This window comes from Neoarius graeffei, chromosome 3 (genome assembly GCF_027579695.1).
Source record: "Neoarius graeffei isolate fNeoGra1 chromosome 3, fNeoGra1.pri, whole genome shotgun sequence".
NCBI lineage: Eukaryota > Metazoa > Chordata > Actinopteri > Siluriformes > Ariidae > Neoarius > Neoarius graeffei.
In genome coordinates this window covers 110,541,939-110,569,871 of record NC_083571.1, presented here as the reverse complement: position 1 = coordinate 110,569,871, position 27,933 = coordinate 110,541,939, and the positions used below count along the sequence as shown (strand labels likewise).

At 43.7% G+C, this 27,933-nt stretch overlaps 1 protein-coding gene across 1 annotated transcript; it reads right to left on the bottom strand.

Annotated features, from left to right (window-relative positions):
* Positions 1-553: 553 nt before the first annotated feature.
* Positions 554-14,836, bottom strand: LOC132883837 (proton-coupled zinc antiporter SLC30A1-like). The gene is made up of 2 exons (XM_060917894.1): positions 14,051-14,836; positions 554-4,180 (listed from the first exon to the last, which is right to left on the bottom strand). The coding sequence occupies exons 1-2, from the start codon at positions 14,604-14,606 to the stop codon at positions 3,273-3,275; spliced, it is 1,464 nt and encodes a 487-aa protein (XP_060773877.1). The 5' UTR covers positions 14,607-14,836; the 3' UTR covers positions 554-3,272.
* Between the last annotated feature and the right edge of the window lie 13,097 nt (positions 14,837-27,933).

Sequence of the window (27,933 nt, the reverse complement as noted above, 5' to 3'; positions counted from 1 at the left end):
TGCACCCTTGTTGACTTTCGCTCGACTTTGCCACAATCACTGGGATGTGCACTTACTGCACAAGGGGAGGAGTGTGTATTGGGGAGCAGACTGAAAGAGAGAGGAACACACAACACAGGCACCAAGCACACCACGTTTACATCCACACCAGTGCTTCATAAATTATTCTGAAACTGATGGTTGGTTCCTATATGATCATTAAATGACACAGTCTGATTCTCACAGTCAACTTACAACCCTGATTCCAAAAAAGTTGGGAGAAAGTACAAATTGTAAATAAAAACGGAATGCAATAATTTACAAATCTCAAAAACTGGTATTGTATTCACAACAGAACATAGACAACATATCAAATGTCGAAAGTGAGACATTTTGAAGTTTCATGCCAAATATTGGCTCATTTGAAATTTCATGACAGCAACACATCTCAAAAAAGTTGAGACAGGGGCAATAAGAGGCTGGAAAAGTTAAAGGTACAAAAAAGGAACAGCTGGAGGACCAAATTGCAACTCATTAGGTCAATTGGCAATAGGTCATTAACATGACTGGGTATAAAAAGAGCATCTTGGAGTGGCAGCGGCTCTCAGAAGTAAAGATGGGAAGAGGATCACCAATCCCCCTAATTCTGCGCCGACAAATAGTGGAGCAATATCAGAAAGGAGTTCGACAGTGTAAAATTGCAAAGAGTTTGAACACATCATCATCTACAGTGCATAATATCATCAAAAGATTCAGAGAATCTGGAAGAATCTCTGTGCGTAAGGGTCAAGGCCGGAAAACCATACTGGGTGCCCGTGATCTTCGGGCCCTTAGACGGCACTGCATCACATACAGGCATGCTTCTGTATTGGAAATCACAAAATGGGCTCAGGAATATTTCCAGAGAACATTATCTGTGAACACAATTCACCGTGCCGTCCGCCGTTGCCAGCTAAAACTCTATATTTCAAAGAAGAAGCCGTATCTAAACATGATCCAGAAGCGCAGACGTCTTCTCCAGGCCAAGGCTCATTTAAAATGGACTGTGGCAAAGTGGAAAACTGTTCTGTGGTCAGACGAATCAAAATTTGAAGTTCTTTATGGAAATCAGGGACGCCGTGTCATTCGGACTAAAGAGGAGAAGGACGACCCGAGTTGTTATCAGCGCTCAGTTCAGAAGCCTGCATCTCGGATGGTATGGAGTTGCATTAGTGCGTGTGGCATGGGCAGCTTACACATCTGGAAAGACACCATCAATGCTGAAAGGTATATCCAGGTTCTAGAGCAACATATGCTCCCATCCAGACGACGTCTCTTTCAGGGAAGACCTTGCATTTTCCAACGTGACAATGCCAAACCACATTCTGCGTCAATTACAGCATCATGGCTGCGTAGAAGAAGGGTCCGGGTACTGAACTGGCCAGCCTGCAGTCCAGATCTTTCACCCATAGAAAACATTTGGCGCATCATAAAACGGAAGATACGACAAAAAAGACCTAAGACAGTTGAGCAACTAGAATCCTACATTAGACAAGAATAGGTTAACATTCCTATCCCTAAACTTGAGCAACTTGTCTCCTCAGTCCCCAGACGTTTACAGACAGTTGTAAAGAGAAAAGGGGATGTCTCACAGTGGGAAACATGGCCTTGTCCCACCTTTTTTGAGATGTGGTGTTGTCATGAAATTTAAAAATCACCTAATTTTTCTCTTTAAATGATACATTTTCTCAGTTTAAACATTTGATATGTCATCTATGTTCTATTCCGAATAAAATACGGAATTTTGAAACTTCCACATCATTGCATTCCGTTTTTATTTACAATTTGTACTTTGTCCCAACTTTTTTGGAATCGGGGTTGTACAATTTTCAGCAGAATCAGAAGACACAAAAAAGTGATCAGACTAGGTAATTTCTACTTCAGTGATGCAGACTCTGACACTTCACTTCAGCCGGTAGACTGATGCAACAGCACTTAAGATAGCAGCAAGGATTCAGTCAAGGGAAAGTCAGTGAGGGCGCCTTAAAACCAGTTCCGAAACACAGCCACATAGTGTTAATATTACCTACACTATTGATGTTTGGTCATGCAAGAATTGCAGGTACGAAAGTTTAAGAAACTTGAGCCAAATGTTCCTCATCATTGTTCTGAACCGTCCAGCATTGTTCAACACTGCTTTTAATGCTTCAACACATGCTTACAAGTCACGCTCAGGTGACAAGAACATCACGACTCATGAAGCATCAGCATTTCCCATAAATTAGGGAACAAAGATTCCAAAATGCATTTCAGCATTAAAGGTTTGCTGAAACGGTGCTCAAACCGCATTAATCTGTCAGAAATATAACAAGTCTCAGCAGCACAGTTTCAGTTTCAAATAGTCGTAAAAATAATCTACCTTACAGTACAGTTTCTTTTAAAAAGAGGCTCACGTCCTTTTTTTTTTTTTAAACAATTTAGCAAATCTAAATATATTATAAAAGTCTCTGAAAAGGAAAACAAAATCATTACTAATAAATTAAACACAAATTATTATTTGTTCATACTGGATGTATCCAGAAGGGAAAAATAATACGTATTTATAATAATAAAACAAATCCTTAAACTTGAGCCAGCAGCTGGATTTTGCATGCGTGTGTTGCACTAGATCCACAAAATAACGACGACACAGCAGGTTCTCAAACCCAAGAGGCTTCTTGCATAGACACATACACACACATGCTTAGACTTGGACGACGCTTCAGAAACACGGCGATCACAACGCGCACACATGCAACAGCAGGCCTGATTCGAGGTCAGGAGCCATCAGGCAGTGACGGCTCAGAGTTTAGAGTGTGTACGTATCATGTAGAATGTGTTTCGACCCAAGAGCAAAGTTTATTTCACTTGTCAAAACAGCCATTAGGAAATATCTCTTATGAATCTTTTTCCAGTCGAGTCACTCCAGGTTGGAAGTGAAAGACAGCTCTCTTGTTTCATTTCACTCTCTATCGACACACCGATCCCCTTTTAGGTTCTGGATCCACTGCGTCCCTGACCAGGATGAAGTGGTTACTAAAGATTTCAATGTCAGTGTCTCCTGATAGCATAAAAATTAGCAACGTATCAAATGAGGTGTCAGACCAGATCCAGTACGATCCATCATTTCCATACTGATGCTCCGTATCGGATCAGTGCATCCCTCTTTGTCTCAAATGGCTCCGATTTTCTAATTTGTCAACTGTACAGGTCCTTTTGGATAGATTTATGGTTTCTGGTGTCTTTATTAATGTATTCTTTGTACTCATTCGTCCTTATAAAGACAAGTCCACCTCACTGGGGATGGCCACGTCCTTTGAAGCCACTTGAACTTTAGGCTCGCTTTCCAGAGACTCACTGATGACCTCTAGAGTGGTGGAGACAGGGAGTTCGGCTTCACTCTCGCTCTCCATACCTGTGTTTTTGTTGTCGGGGGCTTTGGCATTTTGACAGCAGAGTTTAGTGGCGCACTGTGTGCGGCACGAGAGCTCACAGAGTGAGGCGTGCGACTCAGAGCTCACCACGACGAACTCAGGCTGGATGGTGGTGGCGTGGATGCCTTCATCATGAAAGAAGGCCTTAAGACGCTTGGCCACACTCATGTAAGAGGCGGGGTCTCGGCATTTGATGTGTGCCGTGGCGATGATGCGACTCCCAGCGAGCTGCCAGATGTGGAGCTCGTGCACAGCCAGAACACCATCGATCTGGCGCAGACGAGTGCTTAGGAGATTCACATCGAACTGTTTGGGGACAGTCTGCAGCAGGATAAGCGCTGACTCCTTCAGGAGTGGGTACGTCGTGTACAGAAGAATGCAAACCATGATGAGGCACAGAGTTGGGTCCAGGTACAGCACCCAGCAGGGCCCGGCTATGGAGAACGGGGTGCTCGTGCTGTTGAGTTTTTCCTCACCAAAACCAACAAGCGTGCGGTTAAGGTGATAGTGGTCACTGCACTCTGCGTTGGCAACGCACGGGTTGTTGCAGGGAACGCCGGGCTCACATGGACGCCATACAAAAGTAAAGATGATGGCATTGACCACGACGATGACAGAGCCAAGAGCATCACCCAGAACATGAAGGAAAACACCACGCATGTTCAGCTGGGACGCTGAGGACTCGTCATTCTCCTGCTCAAGGTCGTGCTCGTGATCCAGCTCGCCGTTCAGCTGCACAGTTGATAACTCTGTCACAACAACACAAAAAACACCACAGTTAGACAAAGCACAAAGAAAAAACATAACACACATAAGTAGTTCATGATCAAAATTAAGATTAAGTAAACGTCTCCAACTGTTAATTCCTAACAGTTAATTTAAACAAATGAACCAGTATTAGTCGATCAAACTACAAAAGGGAATTTTGTGAATAAATTATGAACAAGATGGCGATGATAAAAATAAAAAAATCTTCTCAAACACCTGAATTGAACAAGAGACAAGTTAATATTTAAACCATGTTTCATTAGTTTAATTAGATGGCAAATAAAATATAAAAAGATACATCTCTTGCACATAAATGATCCTTTATTTTTTAAATAATAATCAAGAGAATTCAGTTAAGAAACTGAATCAGCTGACTTCACATAGCCAACGTGTTTGGGGGCATTCAGGGAAAATGGGTTGTGGAATCCAATGACGTTTTCAAAACAATCATATGGATTTTTAAGATTTTTAGTTAATAATATAAAGGGGGGGGGCACGGTGGTGTAGTGGTTAGCGCTGTCGCCTCACAGCAAGAAGGTCCGGGTTCGAGCCCCGTGGCCGGCGAGGGCCTTTCTGTGCGGAGTTTGCATGTTCTCCCCGTGTCCGCGTGGGTTTCCTCCGGGTGCTCCGGTTTCCCCCACAGTCCAAAGACATGCAGGTTAGGTTAACTGGTGACTCTAAATTGAGCGTAGGTGTGAATGTGAGTGTGAATGGTTGTCTGTGTCTATGTGCAGCCCTGTGATGACCTGGCGACTTGTCCAGGGTGTACCCCGCCTTTCGCCCGTAGTCAGCTGGGATAGGCTCCAGCTTGCCTGCGACCCTGTAGAACAGGATAAAGCGGCTACAGATAATGAGATGAGATGAATATAAAGGGGGGAAAGCACCACATGCCTCCCAAAGGTTAAATGGAACGTGACCCAAAAAAAAAAAGGAGTAGCCAAAAATTCATGCAAAACCATCAGTGAAAGACAAGCCAAGAATTCCCAGAAACATGCTGAACAAATTGGCAGGCAAAGACCAAAGTACAACAGTGAAACAAGTGTTTTATTAATAAACTGAAAAGTATTAAAACACTTAAACCAGCACCTGATGAGAACGTGCAAACCAAACAAGCTAATAATCATGTAATGATCACATAATTAATCAAGTTTTTGACATGGTATAATAAGAATTTCTTAAGAAATCATGTAACAAATAACTTGAAATATAACCATAATTCTTGAGAATTAATGTTGTATAGGACCAAACATTTAGAAACCTCCTAAAAGTCGACCCAAAAAACATTATGCTGCTTACTAACATTATTTACTGAATGGATTCACAAAAAAGAAAAATGTATTTATGCAAACAAAATAACATTAATTTCTAATTATTCACTATTTACACTAACTACCACTGTCCCATAGGATTGGACTAATTCAATTAAAATAATAGATATTAGTCCAGAAAATAGTGACGTTAGGGTACATAGTCTGACCTGGCAATATAATATCCTTCACTGTTAGAAACAGGGGTACAGCAGGAGTACAGCATTTCTGTCCCCCAAGGTACAATTTACACTAATTTACCCCTTAGGCAGGGCTCGAAATTAACTTTTTTTCTTTGTGTCCCCCAGTGGTCCCGAATTCTGTGTTGTATTGTCCCGAATGGAAGCAGTAATGTCCCCATTTTTTTCCTCTCTGAAATAACCAGTGGTTAATATTATCATATGAAGTTACTATTATATTTGTAACTATGCGATTTTGAACCCTTTATATCATTTTTACAATAAGTCACAAGACACAAGCGACACATGTCCTATACATCATCTACTTCAAAATTACAGTTATTGCATTTTCAGTTTATTAAACTTTGGCGATCTCACTGTATGAATAGATACCCGTTTATTTAAAGGGGCCAACTAGCTCATTCAGAAAATGTTTCAACTCCCTACATCTGCAGTACACTTTAGTTGAAAATAAGACCCCTTTTATGTTCATTTCATCTACTTATACCTTGAATATCTGTTGGCACTTATAAGGCCAACTTATAATTTTCACCATTACCGTTATCCATAGCCCTGTGATGACCTGGCGACTTGTCCAGGGTGTACCCCGCCTCTCGCCCGTAGTCAGCTGGGATAGGCTCCAGCTCGCCTGCGACCCTGTAGAACAGGATAAAGCGGCTACAGATAATGAGATGAGACCGTTATCCATTTTATGAACTTTCGCTGCCGAAACGTGGGTGTAAATGTTAGCAACATCAACATAGTGGCAGGTCCGAGCCTAGTTGTGCTGCTGACTGACTAAACTTTCTGAACTAGAAAGACACCAAGAAAACTCACTTATTCTGTTGAACGGTATCTTCCGTCAATATCATCCACATCATTCCTGTTGTATTTTATAATGTGTCTAACAGTGTTCATTAAGTTCATTCAGTTGCTAGCGTTGCCTGCAGACCAGGCGAGGACACTTTGGATCCTGAAGGTCCCGGAGACGTTATGTCTGGGCTTTCAGTTTCTTCCCCGCGGTCGGTCCGCTTCAACCACTTAAGCATTTTTGTTCTGGCAAGAGTCGGCGCAGCGTGTGCGGTAGCAATTCCATTCCAAGTCCATATAATGCGGACTCCGGCCGAAGATTCTAGAACAGAATGCGCTGCTCTGTAGCCTACGGATGCAGGTGCATCGAAAGTGTAGCTACTATGTATTTTTCGCTGTTAACGTTTTAAAATTAAAATTGACAAATTAGGTGAATGTCTACGTATGTGTTACGGCTTTGTAAATAATATTAATGTAGAACTTTTTTTCTAGATCTATTTTTTTCCGTTGTCCCGGGATTGTCCCAGATATGATAATTTTGTGTCCCGATGACATTTTTTATGGTCCCTGGGACGTCGGGACACCGTTAGTTTCGAGCGCTGCCCTTAGGGCTCATTTTTGGACCCCAAGGTAACTATATATGTACCTTTTTAGGGCCAAATATTCCCAAGTATGTCCCAGTGACGATGTGGTGGTGAATGTACAACCTTGTATATACGCACACTCTGGATTTTTACCACAACTGCACTGTGTGAACAGCAATTTAATCACTTCTCAATTACTTTTTCAATTAATTTTTTTCTTAAACTTAAAGGGAGGCAGCACGGTGGTGTAGTGGTTAGGGCTGTCACCTCGCAGCAAGAAGGTCCGGGTTCCAGCCCCATGGCCGGCGAGGGCCTTTCTGTTACCCCTTTTCCACCAAAGCAGTTCCAGGGCTGGTTCGGGGCCAGTGCTTAGTTTGGAACCGGGTTTTCTGTTTCCACTGACAAAGAACTGGCTCTGGGGCCAGAAAAACCGGTTCCAGGCTAGCACCAACTCTCTGCTGGGCCAGAGGAAAGAACCGCTTACGTCGGGGGGGCGGAGTTGTTAAGACCAACAACAAGACCGCGAAAGATCGTCATTTTTAAGCGACGAGAAGCAGCAGCTGTACAAACGCAAAGTCATCCATTATTATTATTGTTGTTGTTGCTGCTTCTTCCGCGTTGTTTTTGCTTCGATATTCGCGCCAAGGTTTATGCAAACGTAGCGACGTAACTGACGTATACAGCGACGTAATGACATATACAACAACATAACTGACGTATACAGCGACGTAACTGACGTGTCTTCTCTTAGCACCGCGAGTGATGGAAAAGCAAACTGGTTCTCAGCTGGCTCGCAAGTTGAACGAGTTGTGAACCAGCACCAGCACTGGCCCCGAACCAGCCCTGGAACTGATTTGGTGGAAAAGGGGTATGTGCGGAGTTTGCATGTTCTCCCCGTGTCCGCGTGGGTTTCCTCCGGGTGCTCCGGTTTCCCCCACAGTCCAAAGACATGCAGGTTAGGTTAACTGGTGGCTCTAAATTGACCGTAGGTGTGAATGTGAGTGTGAATGGTTGTCTGTGTCTATGTGTCAGCCCTGTGATGACCTGGCGACTTGTCCAGGGTGTACCCCGCCTTTCGCCCGTAGTCAGCTGGAATAGGCTCCAGCTTGCCTGCGAAAATGTATACTGTTCCTACTTATTCAGGTGACATTGGGCATACCTAACAACCTGTGTTTTCTCCTCCCCCCAAATCTGTCCCTCTGAGTTACATGTCAATCCTGAGAATGAGATGCTGACCGCTTCTGCTCCTCGGACCTGCCTGATCCATCCTGATGCCCTATGCCTGGTTGGAGTCTCATCACATCGCTCCTGTGGAGGACGGCCCCATATGGACAGTTGAAAGTCATACTTGGAGGACGCTCTGGACTCTTACAGTAATGCTTTATGGCTACAGTTGACTTGCTAACTTTCGGACTGCAGTTGTCATGAACAGTTTTGCACTCAAATTTCCATCAATGAAGAGTTTATAACATCAATGAAACTGACTTCATGTTAAAACTGTTAATATTATAGTTATGCTGTCTGTTGTTGCCCAAATGAGGATGGGTTCCCTTTTGAGTCTGGTTCCTCTCGAGGTTTCTTCCTCAGGTCGTCTGAGGGAGTTTTTCCTTGCCACCGTCGCCACTGGCTTGCTCATTGGGGATAGATTAGGGATAAAATTAGCTCATGTTTTAAGACATTCAAATTCTGTAAAGCTGCTTTGCAACGATGTTTATTGTTAAAAGCGCTATACAAATAAACTTGACTTGACCAGCTAGCCAGCTAAATAGTTAGCAAAAGTCATTAGCTAGGGAGTCCACAGTGCCTGGTTGCCTAGCAACCGTATTCACTCATTGAACACTGAGTGATTCCTTCATTTCCGGCTCATAACACACCTGAACAGGTATTAAAAGGTGACAGGATTACCTGTAAAAATAGTGAAGTGGGTAAAAACCCTCTGATTTGGAGTAAATCTGATTTTAAATCTAATTAGGCTCTTTATTCCGGAGCACATGAATGAAAAGTAAGGCGAAATGTGAAAGTGTGAACTAAAGGCCTCTGCATGCTCTTGCGACAAGGCTTTCGCAGATAGCTTTTCACAGACAGTTGTAATTTATTGTTGAGCGGGGGAATAGGCGTGCGCGATGTTATTCACCGGCACAACGCAAGGGGGGGCGAAGTCGCTAGGAGTAGTTGGTGGGTGTGGTTAGTGGAGTGTTTATCCTCCGGTTACTTATAATGACTAGAACTTTTTTTTTTTTTTTTATAATGACTAGAACTGGAGTCGTATAGATGTACGTACTTCCTCAATCAACCGCTCTTCATGCTGCTCCATCTTCGCTCGTGTTTTTAAAAATGCCAGTCGTGAAAACAAAAACCGGGAAAGTAGGGAAGCGGAAGTGCGTGTACAGCAGGTAGAGTGGACCAATCAGAGCCCTCTTGTCTGCGGCGCTGTCTGCGAGGCTTCTGCGGTGGTCACAATTTTTGGGAGGTGCGCGCAGAGCGTCTGCGAAGGTGGGGGGGCTACGCAGACACTGTCTGCGACACAGTCTGCGAGGACTGGGCTGTCAGCATAAATTGGCCTTAAAAGCTAAAAGTTGGTGAACTGGGATGCATGGATGCTGTCAGTCCCCCACTCGCTTGCTCACTCGAGTGTGTTGACGGTGTAGTGGCTGGCTGCTTTACAGTACGTCCCGGGGCTCCGTCATGCCTGCGCTACCTGAGGACTACAGTTGACTTGCTAACTTTCGGACTGCAGTTTTGCACTCAAATTTCCATCAGTGAAGCGTTTATAACATCAACGAAACTGACTTCATGTTAAAACTGTTAATGTTATAGTCATGCTGTCTGTTGTTGCCCAAATGACGATGGGTTCCCTTGTTCCTCTCGAGGTTTCTTCCTCATGTCGTCTGAGGGAATTTTTCCTCGCCACAGGCGTGCTCATTGGGGATAAATTAGGGATAAAATTAGCTCATGTTTTAAGTCGTTCAAATTCTGTAAAGCTGCTTTGTGACAATGTTTATTGTTAAAAGCGCTATAGAAATAAACTTGATTTGAACAGCTAGCCAGCTAAATAGTTAGCAAAAGTCATTAAGGTAGTATTTCACTGGGCTGCGACAGCCTGCGACTAGTTGAAGACACAACAATCGTGATAAAATATGCGAATTCAGTTCTCGCACTTCCTGTCTCACGGAAACTGACTTGAGAAGGGTTCGTGACAGGTTTGCAGCTATTTTGAGAGAAATTTTGTCGCACGAATTTTTTGAACATGTTCAAAATTTCAGCGACGAAGAAGCGACACTTTGCGACTCATGCGAGGAAATTGAGAAGCCCTGCAAATGTTTCAAGACACTTTTGAAACTCTGTTGCGCAGCCCAGTGAGATACTGGCTTTAGCTAGGGAGTCCACAGTGCCTGGTTGCCTAGCAACTACATTCACTTATTGAACTCCTTCATTTACGGCTCATAACACACCTGAGCAGGTATTAAAAGGTGACAGGATTACCTGTAAAAATACTGAAGGCGGAAGAAAACCCGATCGGGTTAAAGTAATTTGGTATTCAAACCTGAACAGCTGAAAAACAAGATGAAAATCTATAAAAACACAGTCAACTTCAACCTGTTGTGTCACAGGTAACCCAGGCTGACGATTTGTACAAGATGTATGTACTAGAGGTCTGCGCGGGTCGGATTTTTCGCTCCCGCCCGCAAAGAATTATGATTTTCAGTCCCGCTCCCGCCCGCCATATTTTGTCCCGCTCCCGCCTGCAAATCCCGCATGATGCAGACGTTCGCGTTATTTCTCAGGAAAGTTCTTGTCTTGACACAGCGTGATGGTGCCCCGCCCCCTACTTTGAGTGGATTTGAGCATAAATATCTACAGCTCACGTTCGTTATTATTTACCTTGTTTCTGAATTCGGAATGTTGAAATGGCAGCATGTAGACCTAATAATAATAATTATTTAAGTAGGCTAATCATTTAAGTATGCGCTCTCCCGTGGTGCATCTCCTATGAATAATTAGTGTGAAAGGAGAGATGGATCGCACTCTTGAACTTATTCTTTTAGTTACATTTCTTTTCAGTTGTTTTTAGCAGCAGAGGGAGACAAACGTTTCGGCTGTTGCCTTCGTCAGTGTCTCTAATAATAATAATAATAATAATAATAATAAACAATAAAAAAAAAAGACAGGCGAGCACGTAATTCCAAGTGGAAATTTGGTATATTTATTGTTCAGCCATACAAAACGTTTAGGCTAACCCAGTTTACATTTGTAAAGCATTTCTAACTAAAATGTCCGATTTCAGGACTCTTGACTTTTTAACGGTAAATGTACCTCTTTTTAAAGCAGCACTTACTTTTGAAGCACTGTGAGCTTCAGTAGAGGAGCTCTGCTCTTCTGCCATGATCGGAGATCTCAAACACGGAAGAGGAAAGGAATCGGAAACGTACGAGAGATATTTATCCTCTCCTGGATCAGAATCAGAATTCTGATGACCAGCTCATCTAAGGTGTCATTGAGGCATCATGTTAGTGTGGGTCACTGGAGGCTGGGTGTGAACGGCGAGTCATTAGAGTGATCAAAGGATTTCCCGTTAGGGTGATCAATGGCAAATTTAAGATGCCATTCCTCACTCAATCTGGCAATCTGACTCTGCAAATTTAGGCATCTTAAAATGTTTTTATTAATGCCAAATAAAATATCCAGCACAAATTATATATGATAGACACAAATTAATAATTTATAAATTTTATTTTAAACACGTTTTTAGTTAGCGGGACTGCAGCTTATCACCGCTCCCGCCCGCACCCGCATATGTGCACTCCTGCTCCCGCCCGCAATGAGCTTTCAAAATTTGTCCCACGCCGCACTGCTTTGCGGCGGGTCCCGCGAGTCCCGCGGGACTCCCGCGGGAGTGCAGGGCTCTAGTATGTACTGTATACAAATTAATATAAAAAATAAATAAACGATACTCTTCTGTTACCTAAAAAATAACAAGGTTGGAGACTCCAGCGAACCACCACGCCAAGTCAGTTTTTTAGGTAACAGAAGAGTATGGGGTACCCAAAAATGGCTCAAACACGCTTATACGTGCACGAAACGGTAAGTACACTTGTTTTCTTGCAATCTAAGCTTTATTCGTGAAATTTGGACAATCATTTATTTATCTGTATACAGTACATACATCTTCTTATACAAATCGTCAGCCTGGGTTACCTGTGGTTGTGTCAGTGGAAAGTTAAGGAACAAAAAAAGCTCCAGTGAACAGCCAAAATATGATCGTATACAGAGAATAAAGAGACTTGTTTGATTCTGTACTGTGGGGTATGTGGATGATTTTTTTTTCCTTAAAATTAAAGGGGTCTCCAAGCACAAAGGGCATAACAGCTAGTCAGCTAAACAGTTCACAAAAAGTCCACAGTGCCTGGTTGCCTAGCAACCGCATTCACTCATTGAACTCCTTCATTTCCGGCTCATAACACACCTGAGCAGGTATTAAAAGGTGACAGGATTACCTGCAAAAATACTGAAGAATTAGAAGAAGAAAGCGCTCTGGTTTGGAGTAAATGTGATTTTAACTCTAAATAGGCTCTTTAAAGGGCTGATGACATGAACATGACTCTATGCAATTTCTTAAATAAACTATACAAATATACAACTATACAACAAATCTAACAAACATGTTAGATTTCTGTTATAATTACGTGAAAAGAAGCTGTTGTTACGCAAATATCCAACTTTTAATTGCACAGCGCAAGAAAACTGGGTCCGTGGCTCGCGGCCATGTTGTGACGTCAGCGGGAGAACACGCTGCGGTTCACTGGCTGTTCTACTCTGGTTCTACTCAATGGAAATGGCGCATGAAAACGCCGGTGAACTCTCTAGTGCTAGCTCTTCCTCTTCTGGGAGTCTAGAATTGTGTTGATCTCTTCCGAATAGAATCTATGATAGCCTACCCTCTTTACCCTTTGCCTCTCGTTGCTAGGCGGCAGTTACATGAAAGCCGCAAGCTTTCACAAGCAAATACATGACTGATATCACGCCGACTTTATGATTACATTTATGATTATCATGTAGAATCTATAGCTCTACGTACCTTTATCTTATGTCGTTTCACAACACATGTTCTGACAGGAGGACTGTCTTTGGATCCGGCATAGCTACTAGTAGACGCCCTCCGGAATACTGGCAGTGTTGCCAGATTGGGAGGAATCCCGCCCAGTTGAGCAGTTTCAAGTGCATTTTGGTGGGTTTTGAACATATTTTGGGCTGGAAAACGTCAGCAGTATATATGTTCAAAACCCACCAAAATGCACTTGAAACCGCTCAACTGGGCGGGAAACCTCCCAATCTGGCAACACTGTGTAGGCACTGCTGATGGTAGTAACACACGTTTGTGCTGAACTGAACACCCAAGAGATTCTTTTAAGCTGGGAAGGGTGTCAAAACAATCCAAATCGAAGTGTTCAGAGCACAGGACGGATGTTGGTGAGGGCTCCCACTTGTCACGAGTGCGCCTGACTTGCTTCACCCACTTCGCATTGCAGCTCGGGATCTCTGGGAAACTTGAATAAACTTACCCCATCCTTGTAGATTTTGGAGCAAAAGCCGGCAACACAACGCGAAGGCATAATAACTATATATATAATGTATAATAATAATACTAATAATGACAAACTGAACACCTGTCGCATCAACAACAAACTGGTAAGTTAGGAGGAAGGTTCTTTCGCTGACGTCATATAGCTCCTCCTCCTCTTTCGTCTCCTGGGTGCTGCAGCCCGTCAAATTTGCCCAAATAGCCGCGTTTTTTATCATAACTTGTAAAATAGGCGCCTTCGTGAATTAATATACGGATCATCGGGAATTACTTTTCATGTTATAAAACATCGCCAAAGATGTCAAAAACGTGTCATCAGCACTTTAAGGCGGAGCACATGAATGAAAAGTAAGGTGAAATGTGAAAGTGTGAACTCAAAGCCCACTCTCACCAGCTGCTCCCCTGCTGTCGGGGTTCACGCCGTTCGGGCTGTTCCTCCCGTGAGCTTTGGTGACCAGGTTGTTGGTCTCCTCTCCAGCAGATCCGCAGTCAGTGGACGTCTCGCTCTTGCTCGTCTTGCCGTGGCTGTGTGAGTGCGCGTGGCCGTGGAAGAGACACAGCCCCAGCAGGTTCACCACGAGCCCCGCGACCCCGACGGTGATCACCACGATCGGGTTCTCGATCTCGTGCGGCTCAGTGAAGCGCTCGATAGCCTCGAGCACGATGGTGAAGCAGAGCGCGGTGAGGAACACGGCGTTGACGAGGGCGCCCATCACCTCGGCGCGGATCCAGCCGAACGTGTTCTTCTTGGTGGACTGCGTGCGCTCGGAGAAACGCACCGCCACCAGCGCCACGATCAGCGCCATCACGTCCGACAGCATGTGGAAAGAGTCCGAGAGCATCGCGAGCGACGACGTGAGCTGGCTCACTACCACCTCGACCACGAAAAAACTGAACGTTAACGACAGCATGCACAGCAAACGGGCGCGGTTGGGTTCACAAGCCATGGTTTCCTCCGCGGGCGAGAGCTCCTCAGCGACAACACACACAGCACACGAACCGGCACCGGACAGCAGATTCACCCAGTCACACGAGGTTCCGCTCAGTTCCGAACACAACCCGAGACGGCTCGTGCCTTGTCCGAGTGAATCGTGACAGAGGGAGGGGTGAAAATCACCGAGCCGCGTTTTGCAGACGGAGTTCAAACTTTGCACCCGGACCGGCAAAGTTTCCACACGAACCAAGACAGATGCTCGTAACCACGCCCACTGAGTCACACGTCATTGGCCAACTCTTAGGGACCGAGAGTAAATTACAATGTAGAAAAAAAAAACGTGAGTTCCTAGAGTTGCCGAACTAGAGCGTGACGTAATATTGCGCATGCGCATAAAATTGGTTGGCAAGAACCATTCGGAAAAGTTGCATCATCACCTAGTTTTCGTAGAACGCAAGTTCGTTGCCAACTGATGCTAAGCAAAGACATGCAGCAAAGCTTCTGTACAACACCAGGCAGAGCATTTTTTAACATAGTTGCTGAGTGGCCAGATTTGGGCCCAATCCCAATTCTAATTTCTACCCCTACCCCTCCGCCTTCCCCTCCGCCTTCCCCTTGGCCCTTCCCCTTGAAACTGAGCTACAAGGGATAGGGCTTGAAATTCAACCCTTACGTATTGGGATAGCCCTTCAACGATCACATACGTCATCGCGTACCTCCGTCAGCGTTTACGTTAGCAAAACGCGACGTGTCATTGGCTGCGACCAGCCGCTACAGTCAGAGCCAGAGGCAGAGATCTCTGCTGGCAGGGTGTGATTTGTTAACTAACACCACTGAATGGGATATCTTTGGCGCTTCGTGCACCACATCCGACAGAATGAGGTGTCAGAACACTCATGTAAACAATAAAAGCGAGAATAACAGAACAAAACGTACGCAGTCAAGCAACCGAAAACAATACTCACTCCCAAAGCTTTTTAGCAGCAGCTTGGATTTCAGAAATCGCTGCTCATTCTCAGCTCGAAAGCGAATCAAGCGGCGTGTTTCCTCTGGATAACAACTTAAAACACGTAAATAATGGAGAAAATACATTTATGACAATCTTTCGCCGCGGGAACCGCCATCTTTCTGAAATCCGCATGAAATCTCGCTGAAATCCGCATGGCATTGTGGGAAATCACTCAAACCCCTTCGTTCGGAGTCAGCTCCAGGAAAATCTCCGTTTGGAGGGGTACAGAAGCCCTACGCCTTCCCCTACCCCTCCGCGTTAACTGGGATTAGGATACCCCTACCCCTTCACGTGAACGCGCAAAATGGAGGGGAAGGGCTAAGGGGTTGGTCCAAGGGGTGAAATGGGATTCGGCCTTGGTCTCCTAGTCAATGCCAAACCAGCTTCACTGGGAGACCAAATTTTAAACCAAGTTATGTCTTATCATTTGGTTCAATCAGTTGCAATTAATTAACCAAGTACCATGTAAGTATATATTTAACAAGGAAAATGAAGATCTATGTTATAAGATATACACACAAGATCATGTTGGTTAAGAAAAACAAAACTAAAATTTGGTTACTGAGATGGATGATGTCAGAATCCGATGTCATTACTGTGTAACTTTCGCTACGTTCACACTGCAAGGCTTAATGCTCAATTCCGATTTTTTTGTGAAATCCGATTTTTTTGTGAGGTCGTTCACATTAACAAATATATGCGACTTGTATGTGATCCTCAGTATGAACGAAAAGCGACCTAAAAGTGTTCCGCATGCGTATTGCAGGATACGACGACGTCACACGTAGTGAGCATGGCCAGTGTTTACGGAAGTAAAACCGCCCGGTTGCGGTATGACCCATCCAATCTAGCTTGAATAGCTGCATCCCCCCAAATGGAAATCAGCTCCCTAACCTCTGCGTCCTTCCATTGAGAAGGTTCAGAACCTTCACAGCCTGAAGCGTCCCTCGCATTGATGTCATGCGCAGGGGCGCAGATACGTTTTTGGAACTGGGGGGGACAAAAAACTGGGGGGGGGACAAAGCTGCCAGCAAACCAACCCCAAACCCCGATATGCCTGTCAAACTTGTTGTGGGTTACTATAGCAACCAAGCTCGAGCTCGCAACCTGTGCAGTCTGCGCAGCTCAACCAACCGAATATCAGTCTTTGTTTTATGTGAGTTGTTGCAACTATGTATACACTGCTGTGCACCTCAATAAACCGAATGGTAATTAGTCTTTTGATTTTTCCGTGAGGTTTGCCTTATGCAAAGAAAGACAGCATAGACATTTTTTCCTCCCTATAAGTGGGGGGGACCGAGCGAGGTGAATTTAAATCTGGGTGGGACGAGTCCCACCGTCTATCTGCGCCCGTGATTATGCGCCATGTTGTTGTAACTTTTTTTGAGAGACCCGCCGCCTACTTCAGTGCAGAATAGTGACGTTTGTGGCTTGTTGATGACGTGTAAGTCAGATGAATGCGACCTGGCGGTTCAGACTGAAGTCGCATATGAAAAGAGCGGATAGGGATCGGAATTAGGACCACATATCCAAACGGCCTGGGTCGGATTTGAAAAAATCGGATCTGTGTCGTTCATATTGTCAATAAAAGATCGGATACAGGTCACATATGGGCGAAAAGATCGGATTTGAGTCATTTCAGCCTGCAGTGTGAACGTAGCCTTTGAGTGTCTTTGACATAACATTTGTGCTTGGTAATTGCTCTTGATAGCTGTGTAGTCACTGTAGTGTGTTTGTTTGTATGGTAATTGGTGAACCACTTTGCATCACAGAATATGTCGCAGCGGTGCAGCTGCATGGACTCTGGGGCCTGTGATTGTATTGCCCAGACCAGTTGGTCTCCTAGTGGAAAATCCTTAAAAAATGCTCTGACACCGTGGCACCAAAGTTTTGCCTGATCCTTACACAGTTACGGACAGATCGGACACAAATCCAAGCACCTGACCTGACCTGACCTTCGGCGATATCTACCTATGTGATTGACACGCCTTCAATCAGGGGCGTAGCCATCATTTTAGAAGTGAGGGGGACAAATTGTTCAGAGGTCTATTGAGTGATTTATCATCCTCTTGCATTCAATTGCACCTCTCCTTAGCAGCTAAAGAACCCCATAACCACAAACAGCACAGCACCAGGGAACTGACTTTAGTTCTTTAAAATGATATACTATCAAAATCTAAAGTCAAAATCTATAAATCTATAAAGTAAAATTTATAAATATAATTAAGAATAGTAGTAGTGACATAGCTAGTTATATTCTCTTCTCACCTGTGACCCTGCATAATCATCCCTGTTGGCCTCTGGTCCACTGTCTCCTCTCTCACCCTGCTCTTTCTATTGTGGCAATAAAGATTAAAAAAATATGTGGAAAGCAACATTTTGAAATAGAATTAGGAATACAGTAATAATAATCAGCAAATTCATGTACTTTAAACTTTACCACAAAAATAAATTAAATCTTTACAAAAATAACAGTCAAAGGAACACAAATACGTTTATATTCTTATTTTCTACCCAGAAGTGAGTAATCTTAGAGTAGCCAAAATAGTAACATTACTCAAGTAAGAGTATTGTTACTTTAGAATAATATTACTCAAGTAAAAGTAAAACGTATTTTGCAACAAAACAACTCTTAAGAGTACAATTTATCCAAAAAGTTACTCAAGTAAATGTAACGGAGTAAATGTAACTAGTTACTACCGCCTCTAAGTTTGCTAGCTAGCTTAACTAACTAAATTGACATCTATTTGTCATCTTTTAGCTAAACATTATTTACATTCAACAGCATTACTCAACTTACACGGTTTGTTTGGAAAAAACTGTCTAAAGTCTTTAGCCTCTTGGCTGGTTTGCTGAACATACAGAAGCGCTGCCCAGATCTGAATCGCACCAAAGATACTCATACAATATTTTCTAAAGCGTCTCTGATCACACACGACAGCGGGGTTTGTTTGCTGCCTCCGCTCCGCCTGCTCATGATGCGTTTAGAGGCGGCTCGGAAAAATGCGTTTCCACATGTTAAAAATGAATTGAGTGGTTGTAATGGCTGTAAAAAGTGCGGGGGACAGAGAGCACAAATACGGGAAGTGCGGGGGACATGTCCCCCGCGTCCACTACGCCCATGCCTTCAATATACACAAAAGAATCAATGAAAGCCTACAAGTCTCTTAATGCATACAAGTAAGTGTTAATTATTCAGTTGTTTTACTGAAATACTCATTTTTATTTTTTTCATCAAATCCTGTGCTCTGATTGGCTGGCGAGCGGGTCTGTGTCTTACGATAAGGACCCCAGTTACGGACCTCTGGCGACTCGCTCGCTCACAACAACAAATGTAGTAGCATTTTTTGTCAACATTTATCTTTTTTTTTTTTAAATAAGATTTATTTATAAGATTATCAAAAATCTTATACATTTTTGCCAGCATTTCTCAGGAGAATAGCATGAATTTTACAGCATAGATAGCGATAACGACAGTGTTCACAGCGAAAGCGAGTTTTACTACCCTGAGGAAGAAGAAATAAAAGAAAACATTTCAGGAGAAAGCTAAAAACCTGTAACTGTTGCTAACGCCGAGCAAAAACATGGCTGAATCCTGAATGACTCCTATTTGTATAAATAGGGGACTACATAGGCGGCAAAATGTAGTTTTTTTCCTGCCATGGAAGTGCACTTGTATACCGAGGAGGAAGCAATTTGCATTACAGCCGTGAATGAGGATTCAAAATGGTGGCTCGGCTCGGGTTTTCCCTTTCGGGCGCTCTCGTTTTCTGTTAGAATTTGGTAAAGAAAAAAATAAATATATTATTTACCAGCCTAAGGTCGGTCCGTATGGTGAAATACCGTGACCTTGGCCTTGAATACTGACCTCGGCCCAGAGGGCCTCGCTCAGTACTTTCAAGACCTCGGTCACGGTATTCGATACGGACCTCCCAGCTGGTAAATAACATACATATATATATATATATATATATATATGTGTGTGTGTGTGCCTAATAATAAAAAGCCATAAAGATTAAATAGGCACAATATAGTCTTTGGAACATAAGTTAATGTTGTTGCTTCACACGCACACACCAAAGATATACAGTACAGTACTAAACTTAAAGTGCATATTCTGGACCAATTTTGTGTTTTTTTATATGAAAGTATGTCCCTTTACACACTCATCCAGAAGGGTAATTTTGCACAAGGCCATCTGTCTACAGCAGAAAAAAGTAAAATAACAAAACGCGTCTGGAAAAATCCCAAGGGAGTCTGGAGCCAGATTCGTGACGTCACCTGCGGAAGCACCAGCAGGCTGCGCGAGCTTTGCATGGTTTCAGTGCACAGCCTGTGTAGACCAAGCGCTCCCATTTCTCTCTCATTGTCCGGTCTTTTGGGAAACGATGAGTACTAATCCCATCATGATTGGTGTTTCTACACCCTCCTACAATACATCTGTTAACCATTTTAATAATTACGTGATAACATTGAAGAAATTTGCAGAAAACCACCAGGTTGTTTTCTCATAAACAAACCAGCGCTGACATAGGATTCGGAAGGAGGCGTCCCACAGATGCTGTCATGAAAATCAATGTTTGCCGGGAAATCCAAATGCCAAGTTTTTTCAGAAGCGGACCAATTCGCCTCAAATGGCTTGATTTCAACTGAATGTTCTGCAAGAACATAACAAAAGCTCACAAACCAATGCGCACTGCCATCTTGTGACTAAGGTTTACTCCCATTGTGCATTGTGTAACGCCTTCTGTTCATGGCATATCCTTGATTACAACGGTTCCGCTGAAAATTGGTGAAAACGTGGGCCGGTTCAAAGAATCCTGAATGGAACCGGTTCAAGAACCCGTTCCTTGTTGGTAGAAAAGGGGTATATGTGAAAGCACCCAACCACCCATCCGTTATCTGTAACCGCTTTATCCTGTTCTACAAGGTAGCAGGCAAGCTGGAGCCTATCCCAGCTGACTACGGGCAAGAGGCAGGGAACACCCTGGACAAGTCGCCTACAGTCAATGTAGAGCGTAGGTGTGCATGCCTTTGGACTGTGGTGGAAACCCACGCGGACAGCATGCAAACTCCACACAGAAAGGCCCTCGCCGGCGGCTGGGATCGAACCCAGGACCTTCTTGCTGTGAGGCAACAGTGCTAACCACTACACCACAGTGCCACCCCAGCACCCAACCAATGTTGGATTTTTTTTCACCAGTATAGGAATTTATACACAGTCCCTAAACCCGACCGTCATAATGAAACCAGAATCGGTTCTGATTGGCTTTCAGTCGCTGTCACGCGCCTGTATTTATGCAAGTGGCACCAAGGAAAAGCAAAACACAGAGCGCGTGCACAGCTTAAACCGAACGCAAGTCTAGACGGCTCGTGCCTTGTTCGAGTGAATCGTGACAGAGGGCGGGGCGAAAATCACCGAGCCGCGTTTTGCAGACGGAGTTCAAACTTTGCACCCGGACCGGCAACTGGGAGCAGAACCACCGGCCAGTGACGTGTGGAACCTTTGCCGGTGTCACGTGATCTGATATCGACATGTGATAGATATTTACAACAAACTGCAAAACTATACTTTCCGAATGGAATCGAAAAATCTGAATATTTCAAGCATGTCTTTTTTTTTTTTTACAGTGGTGCTTGAAAGTTTGTGAACCCTCTAGAATTTTCTATATTTCTGACCTAAAACAACATCAGATTTTCACACAAGTCCTAAAAGTAGATAAAGAGAACCCAGTTAAACAAATGAGACAAAAATATTATACTTGGTCATTTATTTATTGAGGAAAATGATCCAATATTACATATCTGTGAGTGGCAAAAGTTTGCTTTCAGTATCTGGTGTGACCCCCTTGTGCAGCAATAACTGCAACTAAACGTTTGCGGTAACTGTTGATCAGTCCTGCACACCGGCTTGGAGGAATTTTAGCCCATTCCTCCATACAGAACAGCTTCAACTCTGGGATGTTGGTGGGTTTCCTGACATGAACTGCTCGCTTCAGGTCCTTCCACAACATTTCCATTGGATTAAGGTCAGGACTTTGACTTGGCCATTCCAAAACATTCACTTATTCTTCTTTAACCATTCTTTGGTAGAACGACTTGTGTGCTTAGGGTTGTTGTCTTGCTGCATGACCCACCTTCTCTTGAGATTCAGTTCATGGACAGATGTCCTGACATTTTCCTTTAGAATTTGCTGGTATAATTCAGAATTCATTGTTCCATCAATGATGGCAAGCCGTCCTGGCCCAGATGCAGCAAAACAGGCCCAAACCATGATACTACCACCACAACGTTTCACAGATGGGATAAGGTTCTTATGCTGGAATGCAGTGTTTTTCCTTTCTCCAAACATAACGCTAATCATTTAAACCAGAAAGTTCTATTTTGGTCTCATCCGTCCACAAAACATTTTTCCAATAGCCTTCTGGCTTGTCCACGTGATCTTTAGCAAACTGCAGACGAGTAGCAATGTTCTTTTTGGAGAGCAGCGGTTTTCTCCTTGCAGCCCTGCCATGCACACCATTGTTGTTCAGTGTTCTCCTGATGCTGGACTCATGAACATTTAACATTAGTCAATGTGAGAGAGGTCTTCAGTTGCTTAGAAGTTACCCTGGGGTCCTTTGTGACCTCGTCGACTATTACACGCCTTGCTCTTGAAGTGATCTTTGTTGGTCGACCACTCCTGGGGAGGGTAACAATGGTCTTAAATTTCCTCCATTTGTACACAATCTGTCTGACTGTGGATTGGTGGAGTCCAAACTCTTTAGAGATGGTTTTGTAACCTTTTCCAGCCTGATGAGAATCAACAACGCTTTTTCTGAGCTCCTCAGAAATCTCCTTTGTTCGTGCCATGATTCACTTCCACAAACATGTGTTGTGAAGATCAGACTTTGATAGATCCCTGTTCTTTAAATAAAACAGGGTGCCCACTCACACCTGATTGTCATCCCATCCTCAATAAATAAATCTCATCTCATCTCATTATCTCTAGCCACTTTATCCTGTTCTACAGGGTCGCAGGCAAGCTGGAGCCTATCCTTTAATAAATAAATGACCGAGTATAATATTTTTGTCTCATTTGTTTAACTGGGTTCTCTTTATCTACTTTTAGGACTTGTGTGAAAATCTGATGTTGTTTTAGGTCATATTTATGCAGAAATATAGAAAATTCTAAAGGGTTCACAAACTTTCAAGCACCACTGTACATGCTAGGAATTTAATTCTGGTCTAATTCTATTTATTGCAATAGGATTCCAAATACTCTGTAAGCATTCCATTCTTATGAATCAGGAAAAAATATATCTAAATCACAGCACTTTTATTTTTTTTAAAGTACTTAATCTACTTCAACAATGTTACCCAAAGATCGATCCATAACAGTTGTTAATGTCACTTAATTCCACAGCGTGTCGATAATGGTGGACACCAGTGAAAGTGATCACTATTTTCGACACCTCACACACGTGACTTCTCAAACGCGCCTTTAGATACAAAATGGTGACTGTCAAATGAAAGAGTAAGAAACAAAGTAGGTTTCGACAAAGAGATCATGAAATATCGTGAATTTGATTAGTAAAAACATGTCCATGATCTTTCCACCATGCTTACCTGCGATGATAACGTCCGGGTTTTCCTCAAATTGCTGATCGTGCTGAAAAAAAAATCCATCTCAGGTAATGAGCTGTCATCGGACAACAAGACCAAAGGGTGGGGTGGGGGGGGGGGGGGGGTCTTCGGGTTGATTAATTAACCAGTAATAACTGAAACTCACCTTTGTAAAATTGTTTTTTATTGGTAAATCTGAAAAGGTGTCGATAATTATGGACTGTCGATAATTGTAGCCACCGCTCTATCTGATTGAGACCATTAACAGAAATGACTGCTTTCTTGGACAGGTGTGTTTTAAAACACATTAATGTAACGGATCCCATCTGAAAGACTCATCAGTCCACACAATCATTTTCCATCATTCAACGACTCTCCAAAAACTGTGCGACTTGTTGCGTATTTTCGGGGAAGGAAGAAGAGCTGTGACAATGTGGTGCAGACTTCCCAACTCTCCCGGAAGTTCTTGGAGTCTCCTGCATTTTGAAAGTGGCTCCATGACGCCCGCAAATTAGATACAATATCCCAGAATCGAGAGAGTGACTTACATGCAATGTGAATTGTATCACACTGTATTGTCAGGGCTATTGGTGCCCAATCCATGAAATTAGTTTTTGCAGGGTGGGATTTCTGTAAATGAAAATAATGCAAATAAATAAGCAACACTTTGCACATCTGTGTCATCAGTTTTATAAATGCAACACCTTTTTCTACTTTGACAAGCACACCACAACACACATCATTTGTAGATCATGTGACTTTTGGCTCCATTAGTTCGCTTGTATGAGTTGCAAATGCGGTGGCACAGTGGTGTAGTGGTTAACACTGTCGCCTCACAGCAAGGAGGTTCTGGGTTCAAGCCCAGTGGCTGACAGGGTTCTCCCTGTGTCTGTGTGGGTTTCCTCCGGTTATCCCCACAGTCCAAAGACATGCAGGTTAGGCTAATTGGTGGCTCTCAATTGACTGTAGGTGTGAGTGTGAATGGTTGTTTGTGTCTATGTGTCAGCCCTGCGATGATCTGGCAACTTGTCCAGGGTGTACCCCGCCTCTCACCCATAGTCAGCTGGGATAGGCTCCAGCTTGCCCACGACCCTGCACAGGATAAGTGGCTATGGATAATGGATGGAGGTGCAAATGCCCTTTTTTCACAAATGGGCTGATCCCTAATACAGCAGGTGGCACCAAAGGGACATCTAACTTCCATTCAGCTCATTTAGTATTTCAAAAGAGTTGCTTCAGATTTCTCCAGATCCACTAAATATCACTTTATTAACTTTGACTTTTAATACCATTAGATGAACATTTGTTTAAGTTAATATTAGTTGCAGTGATGAAAACAACACATTATCTGTTTTATTAAGGTTGCTAAACTCATGATAGATGATTGACTGTCCTATTGGGGAAGAATGTTTTGAACGGTTTTGTGCTCTGCATAAAAAAAAGTATACTGTAGTATCCAGTAATTTCTAACACACTTGTCTCCTCCTACCTTGATACTTCCTGAACCACATGAAGAAGAAACCTTTATTTGTCACATGCACACTTCAAACACAGTGAGATTCATCCTCTGCATTTAACCCATCTGAAGCAGTGAACACACGCACACACACCCAGAGCGCCCGGGGAGCAGTCAGGGGTCAGGTACCTTGCTCAAGGGCACCTCAGCCCAAGGCCGCCCCACGTTAACCTAACTGCATGTCTTTGAACTGTGGGGGAAACCGGAGCACCCAGAGGAAACCCACGCTGACGCGGGAAGAACATGCAAACTCCACACAGAAAGGCCCTCGCCGGCTGCTGGGCTCGAACCCAGAACCTTCTTGCTATGAGGCGACAGCGCTAACCATGACACCACCGTGCCGCCCATGTTTTATCCTGCCTGCAAATTGTGGGGCATTTGTAAAACTTTTTGGCAGCTTTTTAACGCCATACAATAGACAAAGCATTAATTGTTGGAGACTTTAAAATGCATCTTGTTTTTCACAAGACCCTTTGAGAACATTTGTGTCTGATTCAGTAGGGGTGAATCAGAACGTAAAAGGAACCCACTCATAACAGTGGTCACACTCTCGATTTAATACCAACAGTCAAATTAGATCTAATAAAATATAGTCACACTTCTACAGTCTGAATCTATCAGATCATTACTTCGTCTCACTTAAAATGTGTCTTCGCAATAATATATGCATTTTTCCCCACACTACCGCATCAAAGCGTATGTTCACATCAGCTACTGAATAAAATGTTATGAATAATTCCCCAGTCTGCAATGGAGACCCTTGAAATACTTTCAGCAAGCTTACAGCAATGAAGCAATGAGCTGAGCAAAGTGTTTTGAGTGGCATTCACGCATTCAGAGGCACAGAAATCAGAATTTGCTGATGATCCTGATGCACAATGTGCTCAATTCCATAGACATTTTCAAGGATTGTGTTTGTGAAGCATTTCAAGGTTCTTCATTGCCGAGGTCACAAAAATGCATCCAACACTTATATGCATCAATCACTTATACAAGAAGGGACAGAGCAGGCTATACTTCCTTAGGAGGCTGCGGTCCTTTAACATCTGCAGGAAACTCCTGTGGATGTTCTATCAGTCTGTGGTCGCCAGTGTCCTGTTTTACACCGTGGTGTGCTGGGGGGGGCACATCCAAGAAGGACACATCCAGGCTGGACAAACTGATCAGGCGGGCCGGCTCTGTGGTCGGCATGAAGCTGGACTGTCTGGTGATGGTGGCAGAGAAGAGGTCTATGGACAAACTACTGAACATCATGGACGATGCCAGTCACCCTCTACACATCGGCATCAGCAACCAGAGGAGCCTGTTCAGTGACAGAAGGCTCCTTCCCAAGTGCAGGACGAACAGACTTAAAAACTCCTTTGTCCCTCACGCCATCAGACTGTACAACTCCTCTCTGGGGGGGAGGAGGGGTAACAGGAGGACAGAGGATGGGAAGGAGCAGTAGCCTAGCCTGACAATAAGCAATACCGGACAATGTGCAATATAAAGTGCAATATTTTTCCTGCCCCCCCCCCCCACACACACACACACTTACCCTAACCCCACTTCTCCCCCCTTCCCCATATCTTATTCTTTTATATTTGTATATGTAAATACGGGGCGGCACGGTGGTGTAGTGGTTAGCGCTGTCGCCTCACAGCAAGAAGGTCCGGGTTCGAGCCCCGTGGCCGGCGAGGGCCTTTCTGTGCGGAGTTTGCATGTTCTCCCCGTGTCCGCGTGGGTTTCCTCCGGGTGCTCCGGTTTCCCCCACAGTCCAAAGACATGCAGGTTAGGTTAACTGGTGACTCTAAATTGAGCGTAGGTGTGAATGTGAGTGTGAATGGTTGTCTGTGTCTATGTGTCAGCCCTGTGATGACCTGGCGACTTGTCCAGGGTGTACCCCGCCTTTCGCCCGTAGTCAGCTGGGATAGGCTCCAGCTTGCCTGCGACCCTGTAGAACAGGATAAAGTGGCTAGAGATAATGAGATATGTAAATAATTAATTTTTAATTTATCTAAAAGTTTTCAATATTTCTTTTCTCTGTTTATCTGTAATGATGCTGCTGGAATCTTAATTTCCCTGAGGGAACCCTCCCAAAGGGATCAATAAAGTTTTATCTAATCTATCTAATCTAATACCGATCCTGATGTTAATAGCACATCATCACGTGGCATTGTGAATCACAAAAGTAAATGTTCACCCGTGCTGCACACCTATGACCGTGCCGTGCTATATTCGATTGCAAGAGGAATGGTCTCGAGCTTTTTGACAGCACCTTGTACAGTAATGTGGAGGGGGTAAAAAGGATTGAATCTCTCCAGATTAGGTGTATGTAAAATTTTGGCCTCAACTGATGATCAAGTGAAATTTTAGTACGAGTCCTGTTTTCCCGTAATGTTTTTTTTTTTTCATTTAATAATACTGTAACTGCACAACAGGCAGCCTGGTGATGCAACAGTTAGCAATGTTGCCTCGCAGCAAAATGGGTTCCAGGTTCAAACCTGTTGATCAACTGGGACTGTTCTGTGTGGAGTTTGCATGTTCGCCCCATGCCTGCGTGGATTTCCTCCCACAGTCCAAAAACAAAAGATTAAAAGTAGACTGCCTTTCGATTCCATAAAATCTCTGAAATTTGGTTCTCTCTAAAATTTGGTCATTCTGATGTGTTTATTTCTGTAATATCTTTAAAAAAAAAAACAGGCCATTCTGTGGCTGGGAAGTTATTTAATATTTGAGAGGATTAAAGCAAATAATGTGCATGAAACTGTTCGCTTTGCGCAGTCAAGCAGACAGAGGAAGTCCATGTGCACATGCGCACTCTTACCTGAGCTGTCGTCTTCTTCGTCTTTTGGGTTTTACGGCAGCTGGCATCCACAGTGTTGCATTACTGCCATCTACAGGTTTACCTTTGAGCGTGCGCTGAGGGCCTCTGCATGCTCTTGCGACAAGGCTTTCGCAGATAGCTTTTCGCAGACAGTTGTAATTTATCGTTGAGCGGGGAGTAATAGGCGTGTGCGATGTTATTCACCGCCACAACGCAAGGGGGCGCGAAGTCGCGAAATCGCTAGGAGTAGTTGGTGGGTGTGGTTAGTGGAGTGTTTATCCTCCGGTTACTTATAATGACTAGAACTGGAGTCATATAGATGTACGTACTTCCTCACTTCCTCGATCAACCGCTCTTTGTGCTGCTCCATCTTCGCTCGTGTTTTTAAAAATGGCGGTCGTGAA

What these genes read in the sequence shown, in the direction of transcription:
- LOC132883837 (XM_060917894.1), bottom strand. Translation starts at nt 14,606, where the DNA reads ATGGCTTGTGAACCCAACCGCGCCCGTTTGCTGTGCATGCTGTCGTTA. An exon ending in CGACAGCAGGGGAGCAGCTG is followed by an intron (nt 4,181 to 14,050) that starts GTGAGAGTGGGC and finishes TTGTTGTGACAG; the next exon opens with AGTTATCAACTGTGCAGCTG.